We start from the raw sequence: 18,512 nt of genomic DNA on the forward strand, positions 1-18,512 counted from the left end.
AAATGAAGTTTCTGGAGCACAACAACTAATTTCAAAGTAAGGAAAGGAGCACAATTAAACAGGAAATAACACTTGCAAGCTAGGAACGTATTATTATTATTATTATTATTATTATTATTATTCAGAGGCAGGGTGGCCATCTGTCTGTGGTGATTTAATGATGCTTTTGCTACATGGCAGAAAGAAGGGGTTGGATTAGATGGCCCTTGGGGTCAACCAGAGGAGAGGGAGGAAGGAAGGAGGTGTTTGGGGGAGCTAACACATGCCACACACAACACACAGAAGGAAGCAAGGAAGGGAGGAAAGAAAGAAAGAAGGAAGGAAGGAAAGAAAGAAAGAAAGAGAGGAGGAGGTAACACATGGCAGACAACACAGGGAAGGAAGGAAAGTTGGAAAGGAGAGGAGGCGGTAACACATGGCACACATAACACATGGAATTAAGGAAGGAGGGAAGGGAGGGAGGGAGGGAGAGGAAGAGGTAACACATGGCACACACAACACAAGGAAAGAAAGAAGGAAGGAAAGGAGAGGTATCATGGTATCACATGGCACACACTATACACAGAAAGAAGGAAGGAAGGAAGGAAGGAAGGAAGGAAGGAAGGAAGGAAGGAAGGAAGGAAAAAAGGAGAGGAGGTAACACATAGCACACACAACACATGGAAGGAAGGGAGGGAGGAAAGAAGGAAGGGAAGGAGAGGTATCACATGGCACACACTACACACAAGGAAGGAAGGAAGGAAGGAAGGAAGGAAGGAAGGAAGGAAGGAAGGAAGGAAGGAGAGGAGGAGGTAACACATGTACACACAACACACAGAAGGAAAGAAGGAAGGAAAGAAGGAAGGAAGGAAGGAAGGAAGGAAGGAAGGAAGGAAGGAAGGTGAGGGGAGGTATCATATGGCACACACTACACAGAAGGAAGGAAGGAAGGAAGGAAGGAAGGAAGGAAGGAAGGAAGGAAGGAAGGAAGGTAGGTGAGGGGAGGTATCATATGGCACACACTACACAGAAGGAAGGAAGGAAGGAAGGAAGGAAGGAAGGAAGGAAGGAAGGAAGGAAGGAAGGAAAAAAAGGAAAGGAGGAGGTAACACATGGCGCACACAACACAGAGAAGGAAGGAAGGAGAGGAGAGGAGAGGAGGAGGAAGTAACACATGGCACATACAACACAAAGGGTGGAAGGAAGGAAGGAGGCAAAGAAAGCCCCCAGAAAGTGCATGAGAGAGACAGAAAGGAACATGACATACTAATGCTGGAGCTTTTTCTACAAGGGGCATTTTGACTCCTCCCATAAATTGCTTAACTGTATCATTTTAAAGCTGAGAATGATGAATACCCTCACATGATGGCCATTTTGCCCATCTCTATCAGAAAAATTTGCAAAAAGAAATCACTTGCCAATCAGCTGAGAAAGCATCTCAACTCTTTTTTAACCCCAAGATACCTCTACCCTTACCCTTGAAGCCTACAATCATGTGATGAACACAGGAGGTTGCCATTTCTGAAGTGGGTGGCTCAGTAGTATTTAATGAATGTGATGAAGTGGTAAGATCAGAGGGAAATCAGATGCAGAAAACGCTGCAACGATTAAAGTTGGCTATTCATATTGCTGATGACACAAACATCCTGGTCCAGGGTAAACCAGGGAGCCCTGCAAAACGGCTACTTACAATCCTGCAGAACATTTCATGCACCTGATGACGTGGATTGCAGTCAAGCAAAGCTTATGCTGTAAGAAAGTTTTCCATCTTTTAAGTTGCCAGAGGACTCTTAAAATGTGATTAATGCAATAGGCCATTGGGCTCAATGGTCCATAGAAAACAAAATCACAAGAGAGGATGGATGGATGGGTATATTATATATTAGAATGTCCCATTAGGCTGGGATTGCTCCATCAAGGATATTTCTGCCTTTTTGCTTTGTTATGGCTTGAGTGTCTGCAGTCCTTTGGTTATGAACATTTGCCTCAATGTTGTGATCCATCTCAGGGCCTGCTGTGGATAGACACATATAATAATAATAATATAATAATAATATAATAATAATATTAATAATAATAATTATTATTATTATTCCCCTCAGCACTCAGTTTGGCCCAAACCCCCCAAATGCAGCTCAGGGCAGGAAGGCATTTTTGTTTGAATTTTTTTTAAAAAATGACCGAGAAGGAATCAAAACCCATAAACTCTCGGATGTCATTCAAAACAGCAAGCAAACCTAATAATGACTGCTAAAGCCCGGCCATAAATCTACAGTGAAAAGTAATTACGGTATATGTATTTAGAGAGACATACAAGGAATGTTACTATAAAAGCAGAGTTTAGAGCCTTGCCTTGCGGTCGGTCACAGCATGAGGGAAAAGGAGGATTTATTTATTTTTGAGCGGAAGAGAGAAAAGGAGAAGGAAAAGCAGTGTCTGTACTAAGTGGGTCTTCTCTCTGTTGTGGAATTTCATACCTTTTGTGGAAATTTGATCTGATTGGATACAAGCAACACATCTGGGGTATGGAAGGAAATCCGTATTGAGATGTTTTGCCTGTTCTGAATGAAGTTTGGAGGTTGAACATCTAAGGCAGGTACAATAGGCAGTAATATTTATTTTTTACCACATTTATATACCGCCCCTTTCAGCCCAGAGGTGACTTGGAGCAGTTTACAATAGGCAACAATTTGATGCCTCAACAATTATAACAAATAAAACAATCATGAAATACTGTTAAAAACATTAGCATACAATATAAGAATATAAAAAACCATACAAAGCTTTAAAAACATTATCATGAGTGTCTCCATGTCAAGTCATTATTCAATTGTGCCGTCAAGTGGTTCCGTGATTTCGTATAACTATGCCGTATTTGGGAAGGCCTGCTCACCTTTCTTCAAAAAGTCAGGAGGTAGGCAGGGCATTTCACAGTCAAGGGGCCAGCACTGAGAAGGCCCTGTCTCTCGTCCCCGCCAAACGCATCTGCGAGGAAGGCGGGACCAAGAGCAGGGTCTCCCCAGAAGATCTTAAGAGTCCTAGATGGTTCACAAGGAGAGATACATTTGGATAATATGCAGGTTTGCAGGATTTCTTTTGGTGTTAAGATTTTTAGGGGAAATCCACTACAGTGTTCCTTCGCTACTTTGCGGTTTGCTTTTCATAGACTCACTCTTTCGCGGGTTTTTGCCTCCCAGTTTATGAATGGTTGCTGTTGTCCAGAGCGGCGTTCTAATCCTGCCTCCTGGCAATGATGGAGTGTGGAAGGGGGTCTCCCCCTCAGGAGAGAGGCAGTCAATCAAGAGAGATTGCAATGCAAAGCAGAGATAGCTAGCAAAAAAAGTGTGAAGTTCCTTTAAATCTCTCCTCTGCCTCACCCTCAGAACGCAATATTTTATTTATTTATTTAGAATATTTGGACCTTGCCCTTCTCAACCCCCCTCCCCCCGGGGGGGGGTATACATATATAGCATCCCTACTTCACAGATTTTCACTTTTCCTGGGTGGTCCTGGAAGGTAATACCTGCAATAAGTGAGGGAATACTGTATTAGCTAGAAAATCAGGTATTTTTGCTAAACCTCCCCCTTTCATTGCTGAGCGAGCAGTTGGGGATTTAAAGATAGTACAGTAGAGTCTCGCTTATCCGACCTTTGCTTATCCGACATTCCATCATTCAAGTCATTGAATCTGAAACCACGTTGGTTGTCTTTCAGAGATAAAAGTCAGAAGTGATCATATCATAAATATTCTGTAAATGATGATGGGTTTCCTTAGGTGCACAACCTTCTTTGGCCAAGAATTCAATGGGGACTCTTTCTTTGAGCTTCAGATTCATGGTTCTGATCAGTCAATCGGAAAAAGAAACGACTACATCAGTAGAGAAAGGTTCTCACTACTATATCATGCATTGATAGTCCAGTAGCTGTAGAAGAAAGAAAAGTTAGAGCGATGGAGGCATTACTTTTTGACCCACCCTCATATATAGTATTCTAAGCTCTCCATGGTTCAGGACTATACTGAAAACCCTGCCCAATTACTGTGATTTTATATTGTTTGGTGTGTGCATTTATATTGTTTTTGTATTTATTTTTATTTTCATTATATTTTGCTACTTGTATTTTATGTTGTATATCTGCTGTACTGTTGAGGAGATGGTGGCGGAGCATAAATGAAGTTTATTATTATTATTATTATTATTATTATTATTATTATTATTACCAAAACTATTTCCAGTCTTTTCACCATCAGGATGATTTCCTAATTTTCTGCCAAGAGTTCTTGGATTCTAATATAAGGATGGGTTTTGGAGCAAAAATATGCGCTCCATTGAGTTGGCATGGGCACCCTGTTGGTGCCAAGTGAGTTTGGTGATGAAAGGCATGAAGAAAGCAAAAAGAAAGGATTTTAAGAAGCAAAAAGAAAAGCAGCCTTACAGGGACTCCTCCTCAAGCAGCCTTTAACTGGCTTAACCCACGGCAGGGTTGTCAGTTGTCAAGTGAAGCTATCCAGAAGCAGCTTGGCCTTGAGTGGCTTTATGGAGAGAGATCACCTTAAGGTCTCACTTAAAATGTCAGTCTTAGGGAGAGAGTCATATTTCTACTCAAATGACCCAGAGATATCGGGGTTTCAAAGCCCCACAAAGTCCATTCTCACCACTTGGGGCTGAAGAGGTCCAAGTCCTAATAAACTACGGCCATTTGAGCCTGGCAGGAATAGGGGAAATGGAATAGGAAGGCCTCTGGGGTATGGCATGGTTCTGATAAGGAAGCTGTACAATTGCATTTCAAGATAAAGATCCTTCCAAGACAAGTTCCAGGTTTTGGACACATGCACACCTTGCATTTGATATAGCGCCAGCACATAGAGATATCAGATTAGGAAAGCAAATCAAAATAGCAACAAACAGGCTCATTCCGTCACAGGAGAAAAAAGCAAGTCATTTGAAATGACCTGAAACCAAATTAACTTGAAAACTGGATTCTCATGCATTCCTTCGACAAGGTTGAGCATCCCTTATCCAGAAATACTTACTTCCTTAGGCGCTCCCTCGTAGCTCGAGGATGATGGTCCTCCAATTCTAGTGTCTTGGCGGTGAGTCTGTACATGGCTGTGGAGCCCTATTCTTGACCTGCATGTTCTCCCGCAGTGAGGCAGAAGGCGGTCCCGGTCAGGGTTGGCTTGACATGCTTTCCTCTTGGCACGTTTCTCCCTTCTGCCCTCCATTTGCGCCTCTTCAAATTCCACAGCACTGCTGGTCACAGCTGACCTTGAGTTAGAGCACAGGGCTTCCCAGTTCTTGGTGTCTATGCCACAGTTTTTAAGGTTGGCTTTAAGCCCATCTTTCAATCTCTGTTCCTGTCCACCAAAATTACATTGTATTGTCGAAGGCTTTCATGGCTGGAATCACTGGGTTGTTGTAGGTTTTTCGGGCTATATGGCAATGTTCTAGAAGCATTCTCTCCTGACGTTTCACCTGCATCTATGGCAAGCATCCTCAGAGGTTGTACCTACATATAGCCCGAAAAACCTACAACAACCCAACACTACATTTCCCATCCTTGAGTTGGGAGTAGAGTAACTGCTTTGGGGGGGGGGGGTGATGACTGGACATTTGGATAACGTATCCAGAAATATTCTAAACTTGTCTATATGGGTGACTGAGAGAGTGACTCCTTGATGGTTCCTTCGTTTTGTGTACAAAATTGTTCAAATATTCTGCGCAAAATGACCTTCCAGCTACGTATTTATGAAATGTAAGTACATTTCTTGTTTAGCTTTAAGTTCCCTTAAGATACACCCACTAATATTCCAACATCGGAGATCCAAACCACTTCTAGTCCCAAGCATTTTGGGGAGAGGGCTCCTTGGCCTATACCAGCTTCTTTTGGCTTCACCCAAACCCACAAGACACAGAAAGTTATCCACTTGGAGGGCAAGAGTCCTCTTTGGATTGAGACAATTTCGACCGAGTCTGTTTACTCTCCCACTCTGAAAAGGCTCTCCAACGAGGAGAGCATATTATTTTAATACCTCACCCGCTGCCATTTCTGGGCCACAAGCACGTGGCAGGTTCCCCTTGCCCTCCAGCAGAATCTGGGCCAGAATCTTTGTGAATCGTGGCTGCAAAGTTAATAGTTGTAAGTGGAGCGTTATGGCACCAAGGTGGTTAACCAAAGAATCCGGTGAAAGCATTCTGAATCGCCGCTGGCAGTATTTCACCCGTGTTGTTTCCAAAGAAGTTTGAGCTGGGCAAACCCTTATTATTGCAAAGAATCCATGTTTTGGGGGACATGAGGAAGAATTGACCCACTGCGTTCCAGCTGGTGGAGTTGCCATAATGCCAATACGACTCAGTTTGCTGGCATTATTTCTTTGTTTCTGGAGCAGGTTACCCTCTGCCAATGGAATTGGGCACCAAGTTCTTTGCCTCCGGCAGCAAGAGGCATTGGGGTGGTTTCTGCGCAGGGACGTGCCAAGGCCAAGCACTGGAGTGTTGCTCCTGGTGTCTTTTGCCCTGAGTCACGCTGACACTTTCAGCGGCCTTTGCAGGGCTCTGTGGTCTTCAAGGGAAGGTTGAATTACCATAAACCCAAACATGGCTTAAGAAAACAAGGGAGGGGCCAAGGAAACGCAGGCGGAAAGCAAGGGGACGGTGCCAGTGCCAATCCCCACCTTCGAGGGGACAGCCAGGCATCCCTTTCCAGGCATTGTTAGGAACTTGGCTTGGAGGAGAGCCCCAAACCGACTTCTCCCAGCTCCATCACAGGTTGGCACATCTCCACTTGGAGGGGAAACTGGGCAGAATGGGTGATGGTGGGTGGGTTTGTAAAGAGAGGCTAAGAATACAAAAACCAATGTGGAAGCATGTTCCTTGAAACATTCCCCTTTTAAAAAGTCAAGGTCAAGGAAAACCGCAGCCATAGAAGGAGAGGCTGGCCTTTTCATGAAATGCCACTGCCTTAATGGGCAGGAAGGGAGGCATACGGCCATTGCCCACTTCCTTTGTTCAACCTGACCAGCCTCCACGACCCTTTTCCACTAGGATATAATAGCAACACTATTTATATTCTGCCCTTCTCCCTGAGGGAACTCAGAGCAGATTACATCATGTAACAGACACAGGAAAACATTCAATGTCTTGTTACATTGACATACAATAAAACACAAAGGCAAAGGCTTCTCCTTTCATTTCCGGCTCTGGAGGTGGTGCTCATCTCCAGCTCTGCAGGGGGTGCTCATCTCAATTTCCAAGCCAAGGAGGTTGTGCATGAACACCACCTGGTCATGTGGCCGGCATGACTGCATGGTGTCTTGTTGCTTTCCTGCCAAGGCAGTACCTATTGATCTACTCACATTTGCATGTAGGTTGGCAGGAGCTAGGGCAGAAGCTCACCCCATCCTGTGGATTCAAAATGCCAACCTTCAGGCCAGCAGTTCAGCAGCACAAGGATTTAACCCCATGGCCCCAGTGGTGCAATCCAACATGACTCCAACCTGAGACGTTTGAGCTTTGGAGACTTAGAAGTTATGGATAATAGTCCAAAAGGGAACTTGTTTTGTTATGGCTGACATTCACCAAAATACTGGTTGTGTTGTATTAAAAATGGGATTGGTTCTATACTAGCCTTATTGTCCTTTTCCATACATTCCTTGGGAATGAGTGTAATTGAGCAGGATCCCACTCCAGGAAGGTGGAGGCGGTCATCTCAGGATACAGATCTTGGGGGAGATCTTACCCTTGAACCCACCACCAACAGCAAAGGCCCACCTGGTGAGGACTCAGGAGGGAGCCTTCTTGGTGGCTGCTCCCAGCTTGCGAAATTCCCTCCCACGTCTTTATTCAAGAACACACAAAAACTATTCTAGTTAAACAGGCATTGAATGATTCATTGGTTGCTGGGACTCAATTTGTAGTGTGTGCATATGGAAAATATAAAAAATATGGGAAATAGAAATAAAACTTGCTTAAATGTATTTTATTTTTTCATTGGAAGAGATCTGTAGTCCTCTCGCAGGGATGACGTTGGAACCACATTCACCTGTTTCCTTTCCTTCTCTTGAAAGATAACGCAGCTGAAGATCGAAAACAACCCGTTTGCCAAGGGCTTCAGGGGAAGCGACGACAGCGACCTTCGCGTGGCGAGATTGCAGAGGTGAGGGGGAAAGAAACACGGAGGCAGAACTATCAAGGGGTGCAAATAGGCAGACAAACCAAACTGAGAGAAACTTGTTTTCAAAGCATGGCTTCAAATATGTAGTCATCTGTTCTCCACTTCTGCAGAAATGATTATTTGCAGATTTGATTGAAATATGGTCTCTTTGAGCCTCTGGTGGTGCAGCGGGTTAAACTGCTGAGCTGCTAAACTTGCCAACCGAAAGGTCGGCGGTTCAAATCTGGGGAGTGGGCGAGCTCCCGATGTTAGCCCCAGCTTCTGCCAACCTAGCAGTTCAAAAACACGCAAATGTGAGTAGATCAATAAGTACTGCTCCGGCGGGAATGTAACACCGCTCCATGCAGTCATGCCAGTAGCCACATGACCTAGGAGATGTCTATGGACAATGCTGGCTCTTCAACTTAGAAACGGAGAGGAGCACCACTCCCCAGAGTTGGACACAACTAGACCTAATGTCAGAGGGAAACCTTTATCTTTGTCTATGGCCTCTTTAGGCATCTCTAGGTCCAACGGTGCAAATCCATGATCAACTTCCACTAGAGGTTGGCCATAGATTTGCACCGGAAGACCAAGAGATGCTGTACAGACATAGAAAAGAAAAAGGGAGGTTGACTCCCGCAATCTGATTGAGGCAGTCAAAGTCAGAAAACACAGAAATCCTACTACCAATCTTGATTTTGTTTCCCCCCCCCCCCCCAAAACATCAAGTACCTTCAACCCTGGATATCAAGAAATTGGGGGAACTTTGGGTCAGGAAAAGGAAGGCAGTCACAGTTCTCTGCTCTTGCCCGCTTTGCTTCTTTCTTGTGCCCCTTGGCTGCCTTTTGGTTGGTTTTCATTTCTCTCTCAATTTTTGGGTTACTTTTTGATCTCCCACAAATGGGGAAGGCCTTGCCGTGGGCAGTGCAGCGTTTGGAAGGCGCCCATGTGCGCTTGGCAGAAGCAAGCTATAAATAAATGGAATGCATATTGCAGATGGGAAGCAGATACCAAACGAGCGAGTGCTTTGCCCAAGGCCACCCACAGCTCTGCGGCAGAGGCGTGATCCCACATCTCCCAGGCTGAGCAGGAACTATCGCAAGCGCCTTGGCATGAAAGGTCCCGGGTTCAAGCCCCAGGAACCACTGCATTCATAGGGGGTTTGTTCTTGGGGAAGCTTGGCTTGACAGTAGAGAGAAGAATGCATTATAGTGACTACTATTCTTTGCTGGCCAAGGCTTCTGGAAGATGAAATCCAAAGCATGTGGAAGGCCTCACACCTCACCCTAATGTCAGTTACGAGGGTTGAATGAAAAGTAATGCCTCCACCTTCCTAACTCCTCAACATAGGGCAGTACTGGTATGCAGCATGTACTAGCTTGTTCAGTAGACTCTCCTCTACAGTTCCATTTTGGTGGGAAGCCTTAGCATTGAACGGTTGTGTTGTTAAAGTGCAAAGTATGGAACCCTGTGCAGACGGTCCGTCAATGCGACTTTAGCAACGTGCAGTCATTGAATTCTTGACAGCAATGTGTCACCTCAGCATCTTTAAACTTAGTCGCCTAACGATGCACAGTACTCACATCAACACAATCACCATAAACAGCTTGCATTCTCTGATGAATCTCCTTTGGGGTGACACCTTCTGCTGTCAAGAATTCAATGACTACACCTTGCCTAAGTCACATTGACTGACCATCTGTGCAAGATTCCATACTTTGCACTTTAACAACCGTTCAATTGTAAGGCTTCCTGCCAAAATAGAACTGTAGAGGAAAGTCTACTGAACAAGCCAGTACCTGGCACATACCAGTACTGCCATCTGTTGAGGAGTTACCAAGGTGGAGGCATTACTTTTATAGGGTGATTGGGCCTCAGGCTTTCATCCTTGGAGGCCTTCCTTCCACAACAGTCTGCCCATAGTCTTGTCTGTTGCAGTGGAATGTGGGACTTGTGGAAGGGTCTCTCTGGAGACTGAAGTTCATCCTGGTTTTGCCATCTGTTGGGTTTGGACAAGTCATATACTCTCATCCCCAGAAAACTCTGCAGAAATGTAAGGCACACAATAACATCAGCAGCTTAGTTGGTGGAGAGCCTGGTGGCGCAATGGGTTAAACCCTTGTGCCTGCAGGACCGCTGATCGAGAGGTCGGCGGTTCAAATCCGGGGAGCGGGGTGAGCTCCCATCTCAGCTCTAGCTTCCCATGCGGGGACATGAGTGAAGCCTCCCACAGGATGGTAAAACATCGAACACTCGGGCATTCTCTGGGCAACGTCTTTGCAGACAGCCAATTCTCTCCCAACTGAAGTGACTTACAGTTTCTCAAGTAACACACACAAAAAAGTTGCTCAGAGTACATTGGGTGTTACCCTGTTGTGTTCCCAAATGCTGGAGCTCTCATGGGGAGCAGTGGGTGGCACTGGACAAGCTATTGGCCAGGAGAGTCATTCCAAAACTCTTCACTAACGAAGTCCCACCAACTTTAGATATGGTGTAGATAGGGCTGGCACACTCTGGAAGCTGTAGCCCAGAAAAACATTTCTAAACTGTGTAGAAAGAGCTCACAATAGTGAAACCGCCATGCTGACGGTTCTAACTGGTGCCTGTCTTCTGTCACCCGCAGCAAAGAGTACCCCGTGATCTCCAAAAGCATCATGCGCCAGCGGCTGGTGTCCACCCACGGGCAGCTCTCTGGGAAGTCAGACGTCAGCTCCCTCCACGGCAGCCACCAGGGTCTCCAGCACTACCAGTACGAGAATGGTGCCCACATGCAGTTTGCCTCCTCGGACGGGCAGGACCTGCCCCTCAACACCTTCGCGGCACAAAGGGAGTCAGGGCTCTTCTATCACTGCCTCAAGCGGCGAGGTAAGAGCGGCCTGGAGCAGTGGTTCCCAATCTATGGTCCCTGGACCACCAGTGGTCCACAAGAACTAAAATAAGGTCTGCACCCTCACCGTTACTACACTGTTGCAACAAGAGCAACTGGTCTTATGAAACCCTCTTACCTAGCCGAGGCTTACTAAATATGGTTTTCTGTGGGTGAGCAGATGGTGACTCCTGGATGGCATATGTTTTGTATCAGAAGCTAGAGCTGATGTGGTCTATCCAATGGAGTTTTCTGAATCAGCACCCCAAATAACCAAACTGAATCTAAAGTTGACAAAAACAGATTTGTAACCCTTTCGGTACTAATGTTGCAGAGTGGTTCCTGGTCAAAGTGGTCTCTGGTCAAGAAAGTGGTCTCTAGTCAAGTGGTCCCTGGTCAAGTAGTCCCTTATCAAAGTGGTCCATTGTCAGAGTGGTCTCTGGTCAAGTAAGTGGTGCCTGGTCAAGTGGCCCCTGGTCAAAGTGGTCCATGGTCAGTGTGGTCTCTGGTCCAGTAAGTGGTCCCTGGTCAAGTGATCCCTGGTCCAGTAAGTGGTCCATGGTCAGTGTGGTTTCTGGTCCAGTAAGTGGCCCCTGGTCCAGCAAGTGGCCCCTGGTCAAGTAAGTGGTCCCTGGTCAAAAAAAGGTTGGAAACCACTGTCCTGGAGCCAAAGGGGGAGTCAGGCACATGCCTGTGTTGAGAGACAGGAGACTGTCTGCAGGAAGAGGAGCTTTCCATCAGAGATGCACACTCATGGCTTTCCAGATGTGGCTGAATCTCAACTCCCATCTTCTCTTCCTTTTGTCTAAGTTGGAGTCAATGGGCGTTACGGTCCAGCCAGACTTGTGGGGGAATGCATCACCCCTTCTTATCTTACACAATGTCACAATCTAATACTTGAGCCATAGCTATTTCTGTTGGAAAGCAAGCTCATTGCTGTTGTGTGCCATCAACTCGTTTCCGGCTTACAGCAATGCAAACGAGATCCCACATCCTGAGGATTTCTTTTTGTCCAGATCCTGCCAAGAAAACCTAGGACAGCAAACTCTCAGGGCAGAGCATGAAATTAAGCATTGCTTTGCATTCTTTGAAGTCAAGGTAATCTCTTCCTTATCAAGGAGCAAACGTTTTGGTCCAGTGACCAGAGCCAGTTTGTATCTTCATCTTGTAAGATGCCGGGAGTTCTTTTTTGACACGAAGTCCTGGCAAATGTAGAGGAATTTCATTTTTTGGGGGGTGGGTGTGGGGAAGTGTTCATGATAAGTCACTTTAAAGCTCCTTGAACTTGTCAAAAGCAACACTACAAAAGCCCTGCGGCCTGCCTGTGAGTGAGATGAATGAAGAGCCCTCGCTAGATGTAAGGAAGCAGTAGCCCAAAGTCAGTTACACTCTCAACTGATAAAAAAGCTCCTCAAATTAAGATGGATTCGCATAGGAGGGACGGGCAATGCCATGCCTTTTTCCTACGGAGAGAGATCTTTCAGGGAGAGGAGAGGGAATGGAGACATGGGGTTGGTTTGTGGGAAGGCAATGGCAACACTCTCAAGTCACTAAACATTTACTAGTAGGTCAACAGAGGAATCTCTCAGTCCCAGAGGTTCAGAAAGACTAGTTACTAGAGGTATAAACAAAGCCATTTTAGGACTCACTCAACCTTTCCTTCTAGGTTTTGTTCCCGTTCTTTCTGGGGAAATCTCTGTACTGGAAGCTGGGAGAAAATATTCTGGGATAAACAAAACATGCCTGGACCTCCAAAATTAAATTTGAAAGAACAGGAACAAAATTGGGGATTTTCTAGTCTTTTGTAGTTCATATGGATTCACTCTAATGCCTGTAAAGGTAAAGGTTTTTCCCTGACATTAAGTCTGGCCGTGTCTGAATCTGGGACTCTGGTGCTCATCTCCATTTCTAAGCTGAAGAGCCGGCATTGTCCCTAGACACCTCCAAGGTTATGTGGCCACTGGCATGACTGCATGGAGAGATGTACCTATTGATTTACTCACATTTGCATGTTTTTGAACTGCTAGGTGGGCAGAAGCTGGGGTTAACAGTGGGAGCTCACCCTGCTCCCCAGATTCGAACCTGAGACCTTATGGTCAGCAAGTTCAGCAGCTCAGCTGTTTAACCCACTGTGCCACCAGGCACTAGGCAAATCTATATAAATAAAAATGTAATGTTCGTTTGTGGGATTAATATAACTCAAAAACCACTTGACACCAAATTTGGAAACAATACATGTATCAGGCCAAAAAGTGGTCATCACTCATAAAAACACTGAAAAACACAGCAGAAGAGACTTAAAAAGCCAAAAAAGAAACCAAAATACATTACAACGCATGCGCAAAACCTCACATATACACGCATACACTTATACACACCCGAGTCCCCTTGGGAAGATGGTGGTGGGGTATAAATAAATTATTATTATTATTATTATTATTATTATTATTATTATTATTATTATTAAAAAGACACACAAAATATACATATACACAGACTGGGCCACAGCAACGCGTGGCAGGGGATGGCTAGTGAAAGATAAGATGTGTTTTAGCTGCCCAGAGTTTGCCACCATTTAGGAGAATGGAACCTCTTCCTTTGGGGGGGACGGGACGGACACTGAATCCTGATGGGAATTTTCACTGAGATCAGAAAATGTTCCCCAATTTACAGTGAAGGGACCCTGGTGGGCCATATTAGGAGAACCGAAGGTAGGGGAGCTAAGAAAGGCCTGGACTGTAATCTGGAGCCATCTGACATCTCCTTGCTTTGCTTTTCTGCAGAGGGTGCCCGCCACTTGGACCTCCCTTGCAAGCGCTCCTACCTCGACGCCTCTTCCTCCGTCGGAGAAGAGCACTATTTCCGGTCGCCGCCCCCCTACGACCAGCAAATGCTGAGCCCTCCTTACTGTGGCGACGTGACGCCCCGGGAAGCGTGCATGTACTCGAGCTCCGGTGCCGAAATCGCCGGTGTCTCCTCGGTGGAGGACCTGCCTCCCCCTCCCCCTCCTCCTCTGAGTTGCAATATGTGGACCTCGGTGGCCCCTTACACCAGCTACAGCGTTCAGACAATGGAAACGGTGCCCTACCAGCCCTTCCCGGCCCACTTCACTGCCACCACCATGATGCCGCGCCTCCCCACCATCGCAAACCAGAGCTCCCAGCCTCCGGGCAACAGCCCCTTCTCTGTCTACAACCAGCTCTCGCAGTCTCAGGCCCGGGAGAGGGTTCCTCCGTCGTCCTTCCCGAGGGAAAGGGTGCACCCCTCGGTTTGTGAAAGGAAGCCCCCCTCGCCCCACCTCAGCACGGCCAACGAGTTCCTGTACTCGCAGACCTTCTCGCTCTCCAGGGAGTCCTCCTTGCAGTACCATTCGGGAATGGGGACGGTGGACAACTGGACCGATGGATGATTCCATCAAGCGGGACTCTTTGCACCGGGACAGCGATGACTCAGTGTTAATACCTGTGGGTAACTTGCACTTCCAGGACACTTACAGAAAACCGGCCTCCCCAGGGGTGTGCCTACAAAGAGCTGGTTTGTCCCTAGACCTCAACACCCATCTCTATCGGGGAGGGAAGTGGGGGGACCTAGTGGGGTACAACGCAACTCTTGGTTTCATGGCCTGGATCCACCAGCTAGGGCCACCCCAAAGAAAAGACTGTCTCAATGCATTCATGACATACTCAGAAATCTAGAAGCCAAACCAACCAGCAAAAAAAATACCCAGTGCCTTTCACACAAATAGTTCAGAAAATCCAGCTCAATTTTCAGCCATTTTTGCAGAGGCAGATAAAAAACAGAAGGAGAAATGGCTGAACCAAAGGCTGTTAGCGGTGGGCCAAAATGCTTCATTTGATGGAAGCTAGGTAGAACAGTGCAGTCTTCTATTGTTACTCTTTCTCTTGCACAATATCACAGTACGAGGGGAATGTCTGTCAATGCTCCTTCATTCCCTTCCCAAAGAGACCTGGGCTGGCATTAGGTAAAGGTTTCCCCTTGACATTAAGTCTAGTTGTGTCCAAATCTGTGCGGACATGCACAGAGCCGGCATTCCCTGTAGACACCTCCAAGGTCATGTGGTTGGCATGACTGCATGGAGCGCCCTTCCCTTCCCACCAAAGTGATATCTACTCACATGTTTTCAAACCTGTGCCAGCTCAGGTCCTCCCTCTTTAAAAATTTCAGCAGGGATCCCATCAGGTCCGCTGGCTTTGTTATTTTTTTGTTGGCTGATGGCATTTCTGACTTCTTCCAAACTGGGCAGTGTTGCAAGCTCATCCCTGGTTTGTTGTTGTGGGATTTGTGAGATCTATTCACATTTGCAAGTTTTTGAACTGCTACGTTGGCAGAAGCTGGGGCTAACAGCAGGAGCTCACCCCGCTCCCTGGATTTGAACCGCTGACCTTCTGGTCAGCAAGTTCAGCAGCTTAGTGGTTTAACCCGCTGCACCACCCCTTGCTATGCCTTCAGTTGAAACATATAACCCTTCAAAAACCAAACTTTCTTTCCCTGAGCACACTGTGGGAGAAAAGTAATACTTTTCACGGCCATTATTATTCATAGTTACCAGCATTAAAAAAAGTTATTAATAACCAAGCTTTGCAGAAAGCTAGCAACCACAAGGATAAACATCAAACCAATCAAAGCAATTCCATCGTCCTTGTTAGAATTCAAGGCAGCTTACCAAATAAAAAGGATTCCAAGACACCTAAAAACACAGAACGAGTTAAGGTTAAATTAGAATTAAGCCAATCATAACAAAGGGAAACTTTTTTTGTGTGTGTGTCAGGAGTGATTTAAGAAATTGGTGTGAGAGAATGGGCTGTCTGCAAGGACGTTGCCCAGGGGACGTTGCTCAGATTTTTTGTGGGAGGATTGTCTCATGTCCCCGCATGGGGAGCAAGAGGTGACAGAGGGAGCTCATCTGCACTCTCCCCAAATTCTTTCACCATCCTTGTGGGAGGCTTTTCTCATGTCCCTGCATGGGAAGCTGGAGCTGACAGAGGGAACTCATCCACACTTTCCCTGGATTTAAACCTCCGACCTGTTGGTCTTCAGTCCTGCCGGCACAACCTGTTCCGCTACTGAGGAAACATTGGGTTGCTGTGAGTGTTCTGGGCTGCCTGGCCATGTTCCAGAAGCATTCTCTCCTGACGTTTCTCCCACATCTAGGTTGTGAGGTTTGAAACCTTCCCTTTCAAAGCTCTTCACAGGTATTCCTCAGTCTAGTACACATACATTTCTAAATTTCTGGGATCAAATGGGAGCCCGTTGCCTGATGGGTCCAAGCCAAGGAGCAAGGTGCCAAAGGGGAAGGATTCCCTACTCAAATAAATGAGGGGAAAAGGAATACAATGATCCGGGCCACTAAAAGAAAGTTATTTTTTCACCCAGAACCACCCTACCTTTGTTCAATCTGGCCTGTGTGTAGGCTTTTAATAACCCAAATGGGAACTCACAAGTGTTTGCATGCTGAATCATTATTTATATCTTATCTATATATCGATATATAAAAGTATCTCTCTGTCTTTCACCAATGCAGGCCCCCCACACCTTCCGTTCCGCTTTGCTTTCCCAAAATGAGATATGAATGTTGCAAGGGACTTTGATAAAAAAAAAAAAGACAACTATTTAAGACGTTTGTTTTTCAAAGGACCCCCCGTCGGGATGTAAAAAACGTAAAGATTTGGTTAGATGAGTCATATATATATGTTACAGATAAATCTCTATTAGAATCCACGTTAGGTTAAAGCCAGCCTGGCCTTTGTTGGTTTGTGTAAAGCTTTGTTAACAATACTATGGACATTTTATTTTACATATCTATCTATCGATATTATAAAAGTGAAAACACATTTGTATGTATGTATATATGTATGTATGATCCGGGATGACTCTGACATGGCTTGATGGAGCTGGACCAAACCTGGGAAACAGGGAAACAGAGGATGATAGGAATTGTAGTTTACTCACATGCAGAGAGCCGTGTATGAAGGTATAGATATATGGCTGTCTTGGTGTAATAATAGTAATAATACACTTTGTCTATATTCCGCTCTTCTTCAGAGTGGATTACAGCATTTACACACATAGGCAAACAATCAATGCCTTTACAATCATATACAATGAGACAAACAAACACAAACAAAGGCAGAGGCTTCTCCTTTCATTTCCGGCTTCTGTATGTGTGTACTGCAGATCAGTGCCTGGGTGTATCCACCACAACCTAGGGCTAATGGGAATTCAACACTAAACCTATCTGGGTTCGTATGGAGACGGCACCCACCAGATCTTGGGGTCATGCGAGTTCCTGCTGGCCAGATAATAATAATAATAATAATAATAATAATAATAATAATAATACACTTTATTTATATTCTGCCTTTCTCTTCGAGGGGACTCAAGAGTGGATTTATAGCAGATATAGGCAAACATTCAATGCCTTACAGTCACATACAATTTTTTTTCGTGTCAGGAGCGACTTGAGAAGTTGCAAGTTGCTTCTGGTGTGAGAGAATTGGCCGTTTGCAAAAACATTGCCCAGGGGACAATGTTTTCTCTCATATTGACAAGCTGGAAAGTGTCCAGAAGAGGGCGACTAAAATGATCAAGGGTCTGGAGAGCAAGCCCTATGAGGAGTGGCTTAAAGAGCTGGGCATGTTTAGCCTGAAGAAGAGAAAACTGAGAGGAGACATGACAGCCATGTATAAGAATGTGAGAGGAAGTCATAGGGAGGAGGGAGCAAGCTTGTTTTCTGCTGCCCTGGAGACTTGGACGCAAGGGAGCAATGGCTTCAAACTACAAGGAAAGAGATAGGAAGAACTTCCCAACTGTACGAGAGAGCTGTTCAACAGTGGAACTCTCTCCCCCGGAGTGTGGTGGAGGCTCCTTCTTTGGAGGCTTTGAAACAGAGGCTGGATGGCTTTGAATGCAATTTTCCTGCTTCTTGGAAAGAAGTTGGACTGGATGGTCCATGAGGTCTCTTCCAACTCTACAATTCTGTGGTTCCATGATTCTAGTCCCTGCATGAGAAGCTGGAGCTGACAGGTGGGAGCTCACCCTGCTCCCCAGATTCAAACTGCTGATCTTTCGATCAGCTGTCCTGCCTGCACAGTATCTATTGATCTATTCACAATTACATGTTTCTGAATTGCTAGTTTGGCAGAAGCTGGAGCTAACTATAGGAGCACACCCCATCCCGTGGATTTGAACCACCAACATTCCAGTGAGCAAGTTCTGCAGCTTAGTGGTTTAACCCGCTGCACCACCGCGGCCCCTACTCCTTTCATATATACACATAGACATATACACACACATCTCAAGGCCTTGGGGAGAGTGTAGATCCCACAGGCCTTTTCAGATCTTGAGTGGGATTTGTATTTGTGACGCTGGCCTTTTCCTCTTTGGTACGTTCCCCCCACGCAAGCCCCTCATTTCCTTTGGCGTTTCTACCCATGTTGGATTTGGCCCACTCTGGGCGTAGAACAAATATTATAGCAGATTGCGAGGGATTTGT

General features: G+C 45.8%; 1 protein-coding gene across 3 annotated transcripts in view; it reads left to right on the forward strand.

Annotated features, from left to right (window-relative positions):
• The window catches only part of TBX4 (T-box transcription factor 4), a 99,345-nt gene extending 83,377 nt beyond the window's left edge, over positions 1–15,968 (forward strand). For all 3 annotated transcript variants that reach the window (XM_060756798.2, XM_060756796.2, XM_060756797.2), the window contains 3 exons: positions 8,045–8,133; positions 10,757–10,998; positions 13,783–15,968. In XM_060756798.2, coding sequence (XP_060612781.2) covers positions 8,045–8,133; positions 10,757–10,998; positions 13,783–14,408 — 957 coding nt within the window. In that variant the 3' untranslated portion in view covers positions 14,409–15,968. The remainder of the gene's footprint in view (positions 1–8,044; positions 8,134–10,756; positions 10,999–13,782) is intronic.
• The last annotated feature ends 2,544 nt before the right edge of the window (positions 15,969–18,512 follow it).

Source organism: Anolis sagrei, chromosome 11 (assembly GCF_037176765.1).
Source record: "Anolis sagrei isolate rAnoSag1 chromosome 11, rAnoSag1.mat, whole genome shotgun sequence".
NCBI classification, from domain to species: domain Eukaryota; kingdom Metazoa; phylum Chordata; class Lepidosauria; order Squamata; family Dactyloidae; genus Anolis; species Anolis sagrei.